General features: G+C 41.8%; 1 protein-coding gene across 1 annotated transcript in view; it reads right to left on the bottom strand.

Annotated features, from left to right (window-relative positions):
* Positions 1-212: 212 nt before the first annotated feature.
* Positions 213-16,013, bottom strand: part of ilk (integrin-linked kinase) — a 108,392-nt gene continuing 92,591 nt past the window's right edge. Inside the window, exons 12-13 of the mRNA XM_034009430.3 lie at positions 5,601-5,731; positions 213-1,345 (exon numbers count right to left, since the gene is read on the bottom strand). Coding sequence (XP_033865321.3) covers positions 1,196-1,345; positions 5,601-5,731 — 281 coding nt within the window. The 3' untranslated portion in view covers positions 213-1,195. The remainder of the gene's footprint in view (positions 1,346-5,600; positions 5,732-16,013) is intronic.

Here is a 16,013-nt window from a genome sequence, read left to right as displayed (position 1 = left end):
GTGTAAGATCAGAATAGATTGTCAAATGTTGTAGTCTGAACACATTAAGAGTTCTGTAAATAAATATATTTATGTTTAATTCAGTTAATAATTTCTTTGGTTGGACCATGACAAGTGACTAGAACTGGGGTAGTAACATTTCATTATTTCACTGTAATCCTAAATATTATTTAAAAAAAAAAAAAAAAAAAAGAACAAAAGACTTCAGACTATTTTATAATATACCAATATGCAATGTTTAATAAGGCAACCAAAAAGTGGTTTATTAACAAGAATGATCTCTTCCACAGTGGCAACAAGGCAATATATTGTGTAGGTATCAGTTTCTAGACACAGCTAAAATGTATATAAACTACATGGCCTCAAGGTTACAATGGAAATGCATTTATTTAATAAAATATAAAATCCATACATTTGTATAAGATATGCTTTGTTCTCGTTTGCATCTGCAGGTAGCAGACAGACAGGTTAGGTAGGGCACATGAGTGCAAGAAGATAGAAGGAGAATAACAGGGTGTTAAAAAAAAAAAAAACCCAAAACATTAACTGAAGATATCAAACTGAGCACCAGAGGACAAAGGCAGCAGCCTGCATTTATTACTTTCTTTCAATTTGTTTGGACGTCATCTTCAAGTCTTGATCTCCCCCACTATCTCCAAAAATATTGATGTTGATTTTTAGAAAGGGCCTAGCACAGTGAACAGGAAAATACAGAGTACTCTGAGCCCATTTTAAAATCATGAATTAATTACAGGCATAGGATTTGATACAAGGGGTACAGGCACTGTATGGGCTATTTCAGTTCACAGTAACTGTATCTGAGTGATGGTGGAAGACAGCAGTGGTATAAGTTGTCCCTGTTGCTAGGCTGTTGGTTTGATTCAGTTCCACTGTGTACTCACTTCTGACAGAGATAATGGTAAGCCTTTTAACTTACATTGCTTAGTGGCAGGTTTGAGTTAGTTTTCTAGATTATTCCAGTCAGACAAAGGGCTAGAGTAGGGGATAACTTAAGGTCTGTTCTGTTTCATTACTGGAATTACAACAAACACGACAGATATTAGCATAATCGTATGTTTAGAGCAACAGAATTGTGGTAGAGCTACTGGCTGAAGCTAGGTTATCGTGGCTTGCATTGGGTGCAGTAGTAAGTTAAGGCAGCAGTGGTTTGCGCAGGGATCATCAATGCTGCCAGTTACTTGTCCTGCATCTTCTCCAGAATGGGGACGATCATATCGAATTTGGGCCGCTTGGCTGGGTCCTCATTCATGCAGATCTTCATCAACTTACAAATGTGGGGCGAGATGCCGGGGGGGATGGTAGGCCTCAGACCCTCAAGAGCAACCTGACAACAACAAACAGCAAATAAGTGGAGATCAAACCCAAAGTCGCACAGGCACACAATTACTATTGTTGTCTATTAACAGCAATTTTAAGCTACATTCAAAATGTACTTATAATCCTATTTTAAAAATGGCCAAAATGTTATCTTAACAGGAACTCTAAATATCTCAAGTACCGTATTTACTCGATTTTAAGTCGCACCCACAAATGTGAAGACCAGCACGGAACGCTGAATCGGAGTAAGTCACCTACTATATTACAAATACAAATGGGAAAAGAATATGTACATGTGGCAGGCTGGCTGGGCGGTGACGTCAGACAGAAGCAGGAACTAAAAACACTGACACCAAATACTGCAGTTGCAAAAGAAAGACACGGCTGGTCGTCGTTTTATTTAAATACAAAAATAAATCAAAGGTTTAAACAAAAAGAAACTGTGCTCACAGAGCAAAATAAAAGGTTCAAACAGAAACAAATCTCGAACACAAAATAATAAGTAATACAGGTCAGGCTGGGCTGTAGCCTTCACTGTTCCTGTATCTTTTTTTAGTTTCTTTTTTCTCTCCTCGCTCTCTCCACTCTCGCTCCTCATACACCCACCCAGAGTGCAGCGAGCTGCAGGCTTTTATGCAGGTGACCATGGCCACCTTTTGCACAAGTTTTTTTTTTAATTACTGTGGATGGGGCTACCCATCCACGCTACTAAACAAATATAAACAAACATTCAGCTACGCCGTCCCTAAACAAAACAATAACAAAACACGTGGAGCTTCGCCGTCATAGAAATACAATAACTAAATCATAATACAAAACAAATAACACACTACACGGGGGTGGAGAGGGAAACCCCGTTCTAAAAATAAACAAATACATTCAATCAGCAGGGCTTACTACCGCCCTGCTACAGTACAGTACTTACAATATTGCTACCAGTTATTGCATATACAGTTACAATGCTGATCACACATACATTACACTACAGCCCAAACCAAATAACATAACCTGCCATCTAGGCCTGGATTAACCCTATTATTATTATTTGTTTATTTAGCAGACGCCTTTATCCAAGGCGATTTACAGAGACTAGGGTGTGTGAACAGGGTCACACAATGAGTCCGTGGCTGAGGTGGGATTTGAACCGGGGACCTCCTGGTTACAAGCCCTTTTCTTTAACCACTGGACCACACAGACTCCTATATACTGCAGCCCTTAACACAGTCTGTCCTTCCAACGACATGTCGACCGAGCCCGGGTTTCTATGTCTGAATCTGCATTAATAGGCTGGTGATCTGCTGGACGGGTCTACGCAACAGGCTGGTTGTGCAGTGCGGTGTCGACCTAATCAGGGAGCGCTGCTGCTGAACTCTGTATGGAAGCTCCGTGGAGACGGGTGAATCAACACCCAGCAATAACACAGGCCTGAAGCTCTCTATACTTTAACAGTCTCTGAGACCTACGGCACCCACGATGGCATTTTTACATTCAGATCAAAAATGTTTTGTGCGGAGGGAGTATGAACTGATTTAATATTTTGATGTATGGGGATTAGAACTAGAATAAAACCTAACAAAAGATGGGTTCGCCAATGTTGTTAAAAAGGCTGGAAAGGGCCATCAACTGCCAGGAGTGGACAGAGTTTTAACTCATACTGAATGATGTTTGGAAAAAATAAACACATTAATTACCGTACTGCAATGTGCATATTTTTAAAGCTAGTTACAGTACATTACACTACAGCCCACTATTTACTTTTTTTTTTCCAGTCACTTCTAGCACAGTCCCAAAGCAGCAGCTTGCTCCTCACACCCCACACCTTCTCATTCTCGCACCGCTACCAATGCACTGCCATAGGATGCAAGTATCCTGAATGAAACACAATTTAACCGTGAATCCAAGTCGTTCCCACCAAATCTGAACTTTTGTTTCGGCCAAGTGCGACTTAAAATTTTGAGCAAATACTGTATATAAGTTTTAGGTTAGGTTCAACACACTGTACATTTGTAAAAAAAAAAAAAACCCAAAAAAACACAGCTTACATCATGTGTGCAACACAGTAATTACTTTTGCAACAGGGTTCATACGCTTTTTAAACATCAAAATTCCATACTTTTTCCAGAGTTCCATTTGTTTTTCCCAGACTTGTGTTTTAGTTAGTTTCTACTAGTTTTTTGATAGTTATCCACATAGACGGCCTACCGCAGAGCATTATATCTTTTTGATCCAGAGCAGAAGTTGCTCCTGGTTTTCTAAAAAGTATTTGTCAGAATCTGGAGGTGCATATCTAGCAAGAGGCAATGCAGGTATGCAAAAGAGAAGGAAGATTCTAAGAAATGCCCAATATTTGAGAACTATGTTGCATTATTTACAAAGAGAATATAAAAAGTTGTATACTGCAAGTGTACTTGTGCCAAAATAGGATAGTTTAATGATACCAATAGTATACTAAAACCAGAACATTTTGGCACAAGTATACTTGCAGTATACTACTTTTTTGTAAGGCACGATATCGGATTCTGACCCAAACTTCTTTATACCCTCTGTTAAATGTTGAACACTGTGGGAGGAGAAAAATAACAAAAATGAAATAACAAATGTGCCAGTGTCGTATATTAAACATACAAGTCAAATACTAAATACAGCACACCCTCGCTATAACAGCCCTGTTTGGGTCCAAAGCCTTTTGTTCACTATAGTAAAAGGACAATCCAAAACGAACAAGCTGCTGGAGTAAGTTAAGGAAGTCACCTTGGATAAAGGCATTAGCTAGATTATTAATAATATTAGTACTGTTTTTATTCTTTGATTTTCTTTATTATTACAATACTACCACTAATAATAATAACAGCAATGAGATTGTGAATAAAAGTAGAATTACAAGTGCAGTACCTATTTGTGGCGTGCTGCATGCGGTATTCTGCCTATATCCTATTCGTAGAAGAACACAGTACACCCCCACCCCCCCCCCCCCGCCAAAAAAAAAACAACGCATTAACAAAGTTTCAGTTTTGTTTCCTTATCGACAAAAAAAACAAAACAAAAAAAACACACACACAATGTTGCTTTCCCGTGCCGGTTGCATAGAGCTGTACGAGCCAACAGCAGTTTGATTATCTTTTATTTATTTATTTATTAATCGGTATTTAATTGTATAATGAAGGTCATATAGCGAGGATGTAAATAGTGTATCTACACTCGGTTGACGTTTTGGACTCGAGACTGATGCTGCACTCGGGACTGTAAGTTACAAGCAAGCACCATACATTTAAAATACAATTGCTGGTACATTTTATTAATCACATTAAAGAAATGAAAAAAGCAACGTTAACATGCTACGTTTATACACACCATAGGGGCTACAGAAAGCGTGTTTATTTATTTATTTATTTTAAATCCGAGTTAGTGATGACAACAACTTGTTTTGTATTCGTATTTTTTCCCCCCCCTGGGTTGGGAAATAACGTTAACGATTTAATAAAGGTAACAACAAGATAACAAAATGTGAATCTGGGTGAGCAGAGTACAGTAGCTTGTAATTCCAGTTTGTAACTTTGTTTAAAAATCATAGCCTTCAATATAAATTGATATACTTTGGCTGTCGTAATGTCGATTTTGCCCTTCGTTTCACTGGAGCAGACAGAGTCATGTGACATATACCAGTGTGCTGACTGGATAGGATTGCTTGAGTTGTTAGGGGTGATACACGGGGCAATCCTTGCGCGATTTGGTCGCAAGCAATATAGTTGCTACCACTTGCAAATTGCCTAGACAGCTGTCGCTAGAGCTGCTGACCCGCTTCCGAAATCAATTATTATTATTAATAAGAAAAAAAAGAAAAAAAACAAAACACGGAATTATTTTCATTCTCCTGTGATGCTAGTAAAGTTCCAGACTTTTTCAATACTTTCATAACAAAGACATGGTTTTTCAAGCATTTTCAAGCCCTGGAAATCAGTTTGGCATTTTCCCATACTTGTTCCTGTCTTCCAGACTAGCATACGAACCCTGTTGCAATAATATACAATCATTTTATAATATAATAGTACATTTTTAAATTCAGCCTTTTTAACAACATTGGAGAGCCCATCTTTTGTTTTGTTAGGTTTTATTCTAGTTCTAATCCCAATACATAAAAATATTAAATCAGTTCATACTTCCCTCCGCACAAAATATTTTTGATCTACTGAATGTAAAAATGCCATCATGGGTGATGCAGGTCTCAAGCTTTCAGACAATTCTGTACAGAAATCCCAACCTACCTTCATCCCAATCTCCATGTTGGACAGATCTGCAAAGGGAACCTCGCGAGTCACCAGCTCCCACAACAGCACCGCGAAGCTCCACATGTCAGCGGAGCGGCGGTTAATATCCTCCGGCTTCTTCTGCAGAGCTGCCAAGGAACGAGGGCAAAATACACAAAGACTCAGAGGGATCGGCCCACTCCAATACAAACAGCAATGTTACTGCTAAATAATGTTACGTTAACATACTGAATTACATACAGCTTTCGAAATCTAACATGAAATAATGTACTACTATTATGGCTTCCGGTAGACTTTTGCAATATCATTTTGTAGTTTCTTTGCTTACATGATGTTAAATATATATTTATATATATATATATATATATTTATATATATATATATATATACACACACACACACAGTCACATTGGCACCCATGATAAAGATGAGCAAAAAAGGCTGTATAAAATAAACACAGGTAATGAGCTATATTTTATGCTCAAATATATGGGAAAACCATATTCTTTTATTCTAATACAATTGCTCAGAGAAAAAGTTTTTATAACAAGTAACATTTTTTCTCAGACAGATAGGTACCCTATAGATATTGGCACCCCTAAAGATTCTTATAAATAAAATCAAACTAAATTAAATCTGCATTAACATTCCACTTCTTTAAGTTCATCTCAGTCTTAAGGAACTGTATTGTGGCCTTCCATGGCTTCCTGTTTCACTGGGGTATAAAAATGAGGTAACACGCATATGAAATCCATTTGTCATCCATCACCATGGGGAAAGGCAAAGAACTCACAAATGAAGAGAGACAAATGGTTGTTGACCTTCATAAATCAGGCAATGGGTACAAAACAATAGCTAAAAAACTAAATATACCACTTACCACTATTAGGGCAATAATTAAGAAGTTCAAAACCACTGGAACAGTGGTAAACTTGCCTGGTAGAGGGCGCAAGTGTATCTTGCCCCCACGCACAGCGAGGCAGATGGTTCGGGAGACAAAGGGAAATCTAAGGGCCACAGTTGGAGAATTACAGAACTTGGTTGCATCTTGGGGTCACCAAGTCTCCAAATCTACAATTAGACGCCACCTCCATGCCAATAGGCTATTTGGAAGGGTTGCCAGAAAAAGCCTTTATTGAGAGCAACCAACAAACGTAAGCGCCTGGAGTTTGCTAAACGGCATTGGCACTTTGATTGGAACCGGGTGTTATGGTCAGATGAGACGAAAATAGAGCTCTTTGGCCACGCACACCAGCGGTGGGTTTGGCGTCGAAAGAAGGATGCATGTGCAGAAAAGAACCTAATACCTACTGTAAAATATGGTGGTGGATCTTTGATGTTATGGGGCTGTTTTGCTTCCACTGGGCCTGGGGCCAACTGCATCATGAACTCTACCCAGTACCAGGACATTTTAGCCAAAAACCTGGTTGCCTCTGCCAGGAGGCTGAAACTTGGCCGCAAGTGAATCTTCCAGCAAGACAATGACCCCAAGCACACTTCAAAATCCACAAAGAAATGGTTAATTGACCACAAAATCAACATTTTGCAATGGCCATCTCAGTCTCTGGACTTGAACCCCATTGAAAACCTGTGGTTTCAATTGAAGAGGGCAGTCCATAAGCGCAGACCGAAGGATATCAAGGATCTGGAAAGATTCTGTATGGAGGAATGGTCTAAGATCCCTCCCAATGTGTTCTCCAATATCATTAAACATTATAGAAAAATTGTGACACTTCATTTTTTTTGGAAATAAATTTATAATTTGAGAAATGTGTAATTTTGGTTGATTCCATTGAATCATTAATAAAGTCAAATATATTCCACATGTTGGAAAATTACAATATAGCTCAGTACTGGTATTATTTATTTTATAGTCTTTTTTTACTCATCTTTATCAAGGGTGCCAAAAATTTTGGAGGTGACAATATATATATATATATATATATATATATATATATATATATATATATATATATACACACATGCATGTCCATGTGCATGTCTGTTCTTGTGTTACTAAATATTTGAATTAAATACCCATACGGTGTTTCAGCTGCAGAATCGTAAAAATGAATAAATTATAAGCACTTGCTTCTTCAACCGCCAGACCTGCAGTTTATGCGGCGTATTGAAATCAATACAATGTAACCGACAATTTAGTCTGGGCTTTGTAATAAAATCAAAGTCATTGTGAAATAATGTATTATAATCCTGTTGAGTGCTTGAAACACTGATGAAAGTCATTCTACACATTATATATTATTATTATTATTATTTACACTACATTTCTCAGGCAGAGCGACTGTTCCACCCTGAGTGTGATGGTGCAAAAAAAGCTAAAAACAATGTGCGTATTCTAAGCTCTCTGCACAGATCAGTAACCATCGGGACTGATGCTAAACGAAAGCCAGAGACTATTGCATTTTAAATCGCAACAAAGTACGGTGTGGATATACTGGATCAAATGGCACGGCTGTATTCTGTCAAAGCTGGTACTCGCAGGTGGTCTGTGGCTGTTTTTATAATGTTTTGGACCTGGCAGCCATCAACGCTTTAGTTTTGTACAAGGAGTGCACCGGCAACACAATCACTCGGAGGTACTTCATTTTGCAGCCAGCCCTGGAGCTACGGCAGAAACATTTTGATAAGAGACAAGAAAATGCCCCTCAACCTTCAGCCAGCGCTGAACCCACTGGCACATGGAATAAAAGACACACCATCATTCCCAGGGTGTCAGCCCTTCCCTCCCGAGCCCACAGAGGACCCCGAAGATCTAGTTCAGACAGTGGTAGTTGTGGATGGGTTTAATAATGCTTTAATGTTGGCCACCGCTGTTGCCCAGTCACGCACAGTCCCCTCCCCAGCACCATGCATCCGTGCGATAGAAAGCTCCAAATGCACAACATCAAGAAAAGCGAGGGACCACTGGCGCCAGGGAAGGGAGTGCGGAGGCTGCCAGCGCAGTGCAATCATTCTCTTCACAGCAGTAACGCCAGCCAGCCAAATACGTTTCTGCTGCATAGACAAAATAAGCGATGAGTCATCATTCAACAAAAGGATCAGCGGAGAGCAGGGAATATTTTCCCCAAGAACATTGCAGAGTTGAACAAACCTGCCCCCAGAACACGGTCACATCGGGACATTCCCACGCCATATGAAAAAAGGTGCCCGTTATTGTTATTAGTTTATTTAGCAGACGCCTTTATCCAAGGCGACTTACAGAGACTAGGGTGTGTGAACTATGCATCAGCTGCAGAGTCACTTACAACTACGTCTCACCCGAAAGACGGAGCACAAGGAGGTTAAGTGACTTGCTCAGGGTCACACAATGAGTCAGTGGCTGAGGTGGGATTTGAACCGGGGACCTCCTGGTTACAAGCCCTTGTCTTTAACCACTGGACCACACAGCCTCCGTTGCTCCCCGGGGACACAGTGCGCACACTGGGGTGTCAGTGAGTCCCATTAGAAAACGTCTCAGAGGGGTTAAGTATATATGAATAAAATAAAAATGGATCATCTGATGATTAGGATTTTTAGAAGCACAGATGAAATTGTTCCAAACAGTATCCCAAGAAATGTCCTCATCAACAGGAAGTAAGTCCCTATTTCAAATGTCATTATTACTATTTATTTTGTATTTATTATTTATTATTTATTTCTTAGCAGGCGCCCTTATCCAGGACGATTAATCATTAGTGGTTTATATGAGGCTGTCAGTAGAAGAGTATAGAGCGTGGATACCAGTCCGGTTGCCCTACCCCTTGCATTCAGTATATTGTGTAAAGGGTGAGATGGTAGTTCTGTGACCCAGGCAACACCATAAGCACGCATAGCAGAGCAAAGGTGTAAATAAAAATAAAGGATGTACCAGGCAAATGATACCGTGATTGGAGGTCCTGGAATGTGCAAAGGTAGCTGTCTTTCATAACATCTACTAGAGTGTGAATTCCCATATTAGACCACTGAGGAGAAGCAAAAGGGCGACCGCCAGATAGAAGGGCAGCATTGTGAAAGATGGGCGAGTGCAAATACCACTGTGTTCCAATTTTAATATGCCTATCCACCATTCACCATACTGTAAATAGGAGATAATAGGGCCAAATTGTAATTTACATTGTTTAAGGGAAATACCAGAATAAAGCAGGTCTTGTAGTCTATGAGGGAAGACTAGATTTTCTTCTAGTTGTCTCCAGGAGACAGGCGCATCGGCCTCAAGCCATACTGCGGCCGGGCGCAATACAAATGATCACAAGTAAAGTTTGAAATTCGGTAAAGATAATCCTCCTGCAGATTTTTCACGATGTAAAATATGGGGTTTGAGACGCGGCCGCTTACCCCTCCACAACTTTAGAGATTACAGAGTGCAATTTAGTCCAATAACCAATAGGGGGCAGAAGTGGAAGCACCGAGCTGAAAAAGTCGATCCGTGGCTGTATATTAATTTTTATAATGGAAATACGGGCTTGAAGCTTGTTAGGAAGTAGCATCAATCTGTTTAAATCTATCTCATTTATTAAAGTTAGATAATACAGTCGTGTGTAACGATGGGTACATTTCCACTCCAAGATATCTAAAATGCTTAACCACCGGTATGTTTGCAGGTAAAGTCAAATCTATCATTCCAATATTTAATGGCAGCAAAGCCGATTTAGACCAGTTAATCTTATATCCTGATAGTGCGCTAAAATCATTGAAAAGATAAAGTAAGGCAGGGAGTGATTGGGGAATATTCTCAAAAAATAACAGTATCTCACAGCATAAAGCGAAATGTGATGTTGCGTGTTTTTAATGCTAATAGAAACAAAATCAGTAGATTGACGGAGTGCTTGTGCAAGGGCAAACAGGAGCTAAGAAAGAGGACACCCCTGTCGAGTGCCCCTGAGACAGAAAACTGTGGGGAACATTTGGTACCTGAGAGCACCATCGCCAAGGAGTTTGCATGTAACATTTTAATCATTTTAATGAACTCATTCCCCAGTCCCATATGCGCCAATACCGACCAGAGATAGTCCCATTCCACATGGTCGAAAGCCTTCTCAGCATCTAAAGAGAGAACTGCGCATGAAGTTTAAGTATTCATGGCGGCATTGATAATATGCAGCAGACGCGAACATTATCTGTAGTCAGTCGGGTTCTAATAAATCCTGTTTGGTCATGGTGCATTCATTTAGTCATATAACCTTCCAGTCTACGTGCGAGCACCTTGGCATACAGTTTAACATCAGAATTGATCAAGGACAGGGGACGATAACTGGCACAAAGGGAAGGGTCTTTTTCTTTCTTCAGTAATAATAAAATAATAGCCGTGTTAACATCTCTGCTAAAGGAGCCCATCTCTAAGGCTGTCTGCACCATCTCCAATAGTAAGGGTCCCAACTGATCCCAGTCGAGAAAAAACTCTGGGGGTATCCCATCAAACCCAGGCGCTCTACCCTTATTCATACTTCTCAATGCATCTTTTAATTCAGACAAAGAGATTGAAGAGCCCAGGGCTGCTGATTCGCTATCTGAAAGACTTGGTAACTGGAGGCTTTCGAGAAATTGTTTACAATTGTCACTATCATATAGGGCATCAGATTTATATAATTTAGAGTAATAGAGAGAGAGATGTGTTAAATACATGCCAGTAGCAATCCTCAGCGTTCGGTTAATTCTGCTAGTATTGATAATTAATGTTTCAGTATTATTAACTAATGGACTGACATAACTAAAATTATGAGTAATATGAAATATTGTAAGAACATAAGAACATAAGAAAGTTTACAAACGAGAGGAGGCCATTCAGCCCATCTTGCTCGTTTGGTTGTTAGTAGCTTATTGATCCCAGAATCTCATCAAGCAGCTTCTTGAAGGATCCCAGGGTTTCAGCTTCAACAACATTACTGGGGAGTTGGTTCCAGACCCTCACAATTCTCTGTGTGAAAAAGTGCCTCCTATTTTCTGTTCTGATTGCCCCTTTATCTAATCTCCATTTGTGACCCCTGGTCCTTGTTTCTTTTTTTAGGTCAAAGAAGTCCCCTGGGTCGATATTGTCTATACCTTTTAGGATTTTGAATGTTTGAATCAGATCACCGCATAGTCTTCTTTGTTCAAGACTTAATAGATTCAATTATTTTAGCCTGTCTGCATACAACATGCCTTTTAAACCTGGGATAATTCTGGTTGCTCTTCTTTGCACTCTTTCTAGAACAGCAATATCCTTTTTGTAATGAGGTGACCAGAACTGAACACAATATTCTAGGTGAGGTCTTACTAATGCATTGTAAAGTTTTAACATTACTTCCCTTGATTTAAATTCAACACTTCTCACAATATATCCGAGCATCTTGTTGGCCTTTTTTATAGCTTCCCCACATTGTCTAGATGAAGACATTTCTGAGTCAACATAAACTCCTAGGTCTTTTTCATAGATCCCTGTCACAAAGACGGCCGGAGTAGGTGGCGTCAGACCAGATGCAGGAAATAAATAAACAGAGAGATGTGGTTTGGTATAAGCTGGGCGCGTGATCGCGCTCAGCATTTAATGAACAGAAAATAAAAGGTTTTAAACACAAAAACACGGGACACGGCACTACACGCCAAAATAAAAAGACAAACAAAACGGACTACACAGTAAACAGACAGTGCACAGACAGACAAACGAAACACGGTGAGTGAGACAGTTATTCACTTTTATATTTACGTTCTTTCTTATTATTTAATTTCTCCTTCTCCACACTCGTTCTCCACTCACCGAACACCTAACCACGAGTGACTAAACGTGCATCTATTTATACTGTTTGTGCTGGGATTCAATTACTAATTAATTATTCACTTGAATCCCAGCACGTGAATTCATTACGTGAAACCCCGTGTTCACATATTATATTTTAAATGCACGTGCGTGATGTGCAATCCCGTGCCTAAATACAAATATACACTTTTTAAATACACGTGAAACACAGACCCGTTTATATCCCGTGTACCAATGACTATACACCAACATTAACACACGCACGCAACACACAAATGCACACAGGGACGGGGCACATTGCCACCTCCCCCCTTAAAAATCCAGCAGTCCAGGCCAAAGTCTCGGGCTGGGAAGGGAGGCTTCAGTGGGCCCTTGGCTGGCAATGCTGTCAGCACCCCTGCCGGTAGTGGCACGGCTGACAGCCTGTTGGTTTGCTCCTGCAGCGAAACTGCTGCTGGGGAAAGTGGTCTCCTGACCTCTCCCCCTGTCTTTGTAGCCGGTAGCTCCCTTTGGTGGGGCTCCGACCACAGTACTGCCGGCAGCGAAGAAGCTGCAGTGGGAGCAGGTCTCTGGACCTCCCCCACGATCTCCGACAGCGAAACTGCTGCAGTGGGAGCAGGTCTCCAGACCTCCCCCACGATCTCCGGCAGCGAAACTGCTGCAGTGGGAGCAGGTCTCCTGACCTCCCCCACGATCTCCGGCAGCGAAACTGCTGCTGGGGTTGGTGGTCTCCAGACCTCCTCCCCCTTCTTCGTGGCCGACAGCTCCCCTTTCTGGGGCTCCGGCCACCGTACTCCCTGCGGAGGTACGGGCAGCAGAGGCAGCTCCTGCTCCTCTGCTCCGGGCGGTGGCGGAGGCAGAGGCAGCTCCAGCTCCTCTGCTCCTGGCGGTGGCGGAGGCAGAGGTAGCTCCAGCTCCTCTGCTCCTGGCGGTGGTGGAGGCAGAGGCAGCTCCAGCTCCTCTGCTCCTGGCGGTGGTGGAGGCAGAGGCAGCTCCAGCTCCTCTGCTCCTGGTGGTGGTGGAACCAGCAGGTATTCACCCTCTGCTGGTGGAGGTGGGAGGGGCCAGCAGTCCTCCCACTGCGGTGAAGGTGGAACCAGCAGGTATTCACCCTCTGCTGGTGGCTTGGGTCCTAGGGCTGTGGAAGCCCCGACTTCCCTCTCTTCGGGCTGTGAACGCACCGACTCCTCCCTTTTGGGCTGTGGACGCCCCGACTCCTCCCTGTTGGGCTGTGGACGCACCGACTCCTCCCTGTTGGGCTGTGGACGCACCGACTCCTCCCTGTTGGGCTGTGGACGCACCGACTCCTCCCTGTTGGGCTGTGGACGTTCGGGCTCCCCACACTCAGGCGTAGGACGTTCGGGCTCCTCCCACTCAGGCGTAGGACGTTCGGGCTCCTCCCACTCAGGCGTAGGACGTTCGGGCTCCTCCCACTCAGGCGTAGGACGTTCGGGCTCCTCCCACTCAGGCGTAGGACGTTCGGGCTCCTCCCGCTTGGGCTGTGGACGCTCAGGCTCCTCCCGCTTGGGCTGTGGAGGCAAAACCAGCAGGCATTCTTCCTCTGCTGGTGGAGACGAGGACAGCAGGCATTCTTCCTCTGCTGGTGGACCTGCTACCTGGGCTGCTGTTCCACTTATAACTGCCTCCAGGTAGCTGAGGACCAACCCCACACCTTCCTCCCAGGTGCTTACGGTCTGTTCCCTCGCATATGCCTCCCATTGCTCCCTATCCACCAACTGCAGGAACTGGACGACTACTGGTATAGACTGGGCCTCCAGCCCAGCATTTTCCAGCATCCAGTCCCGCACTTTGATGGCGTCTTCTGCCATTTTTTTTTTATTTAAATCCAAAACTGCGGTTCCTGCTCTGGCCTGAGTCCTGGAGGTGCTGTCGATCCCACGCAGGACACCACGTGTCACAAAGACGGCCGGAGTGGGTGGCGTCAGACCAGATGCAGGAAATAAATAAACAGAGAGATGTGGTTTGGTAGAAGCTGGGCGCGTGATCGTGCTCAGCATTTAATAAACAGAAAATAAAAGGTTTTAAACACAAAAACACGGGACACGGCACTACACGCCAAAATAAAAAGACAAACAAAACGGACTACACAGTAAACAGACAGTGCACAGACAGACAAACGAAACACGGTGAGTGAGACAGTTATTCACTTTTATATTTACGTTCTTTCTTATTATTTAATTTCTCCTTCTCCACACTCGTTCTCCACTCACCGAACACCTAACCACGAGTGACTAAACGTGCATCTATTTATACTGTTTGTGCTGGGATTCAATTACTAATTAATTATTCACTTGAATCCCAGCACGTGAATTCATTACGTGAAACCCCGTGTTCACATATTATATTTTAAATGCACGTGCGTGATGTGCAATCCCGTGCCTAAATACAAATATACACTTTTTAAATACACGTGAAACACAGACCCGTTTATATCCCGTGTACCAATGACTATACACCAACATTAACACACGCACGCAACACACAAATGCACACAGGGACGGGGCACATTGCCACAATCCCTTCTTCAATTTCAGTATGTCCCATATGATATTTATAATGCACATTTTTATTGCCTGCTTGCAGTACTTTACACTTTTCTATATTAAATGTCATTTGCCATGTGTCTGCCCAGTTCTGAATGCTGTCTAGATCATTTTGAATGACCTTTGCTGATGCAACATTGTCTGCCACTCCTTCTATTTTTGTGTCATCTGCAAATTTAACAAGTTTGCTTACTTTACCAGAATCTAAATCATTAATGTAGATTAGGAATAGCAGAGGACCTAATACTGATCCCTGTGGTACACCACTGGTTACCTCACTCCATTTTGAGGTTTCTCCTCTAATCAATACTTTGTTTTCTACACGTTAACCACTCCCTAATCCATGTGCATGCATTTCCTTGAATCCCTACTGCGTTCAGTTTGAGAATTCATCTTTTATGCGGGACTTTGTCAAAAGCTTTCTGGAAATCTAAATAAACCATGTCATATGCTTTGCAATTATCCATTATCAATGTTGCATCCTCAGAAAAATCAAGCAGGTTAGTTAGACACAATCTCCGTTTCTTAAAACCATGCTGACTGTCTCCCAGGATATCGTTACCATATAGGTAATTTTCCATTTTAGATCTTATTATAGTTTTCATAAGTTTAATAAAATAAAAGTCAGGCTTATTGGTCTGTAGATACCTGGTTCGGTTTTACCTCCTTTTTGTGGATCGGTATTACGTTTGCAATTTTCCAGTCTGTTGGTACAACCCCTGTGTCAAGAGACTGTTGCGGTTTGTAAATAACTTTTCATTTCTTTGAGTACTACTGGGAGGATCTCATCCGGCCTGGGGGATTTGTTTATTTTAAGAGCTCCTAGTCCCTTTAACACTTCTGCCTCTGTTATGCTAAAGTTATTTAAAATTGGATAGGAACAGGTCGACATGTGGGGCATGTTGTCCGTGTCCTCCTTTGTAAAAACCTGTGAAAAGTAATCATTTAATATATTTGTTACAGTAATAAAAGAATGACTTGGATTGCATTATTGAGGAGTTTGGTGATAAGGAGATGATTAATGAGGAGAATTAAATCAGGAAAAATAAACTGCGAGTGTGAAAATAAATTGGACCTGATGCGCCCGAGACGAGCTGAATAAATGGACTGCAA

The sequence above is a fragment of the Acipenser ruthenus genome, chromosome 9, assembly GCF_902713425.1.
Source record: "Acipenser ruthenus chromosome 9, fAciRut3.2 maternal haplotype, whole genome shotgun sequence".
NCBI lineage: Eukaryota > Metazoa > Chordata > Actinopteri > Acipenseriformes > Acipenseridae > Acipenser > Acipenser ruthenus.
Note: the sequence above shows the minus strand (reverse complement) of the source record. Positions and strands in the feature narration are given on the sequence as shown.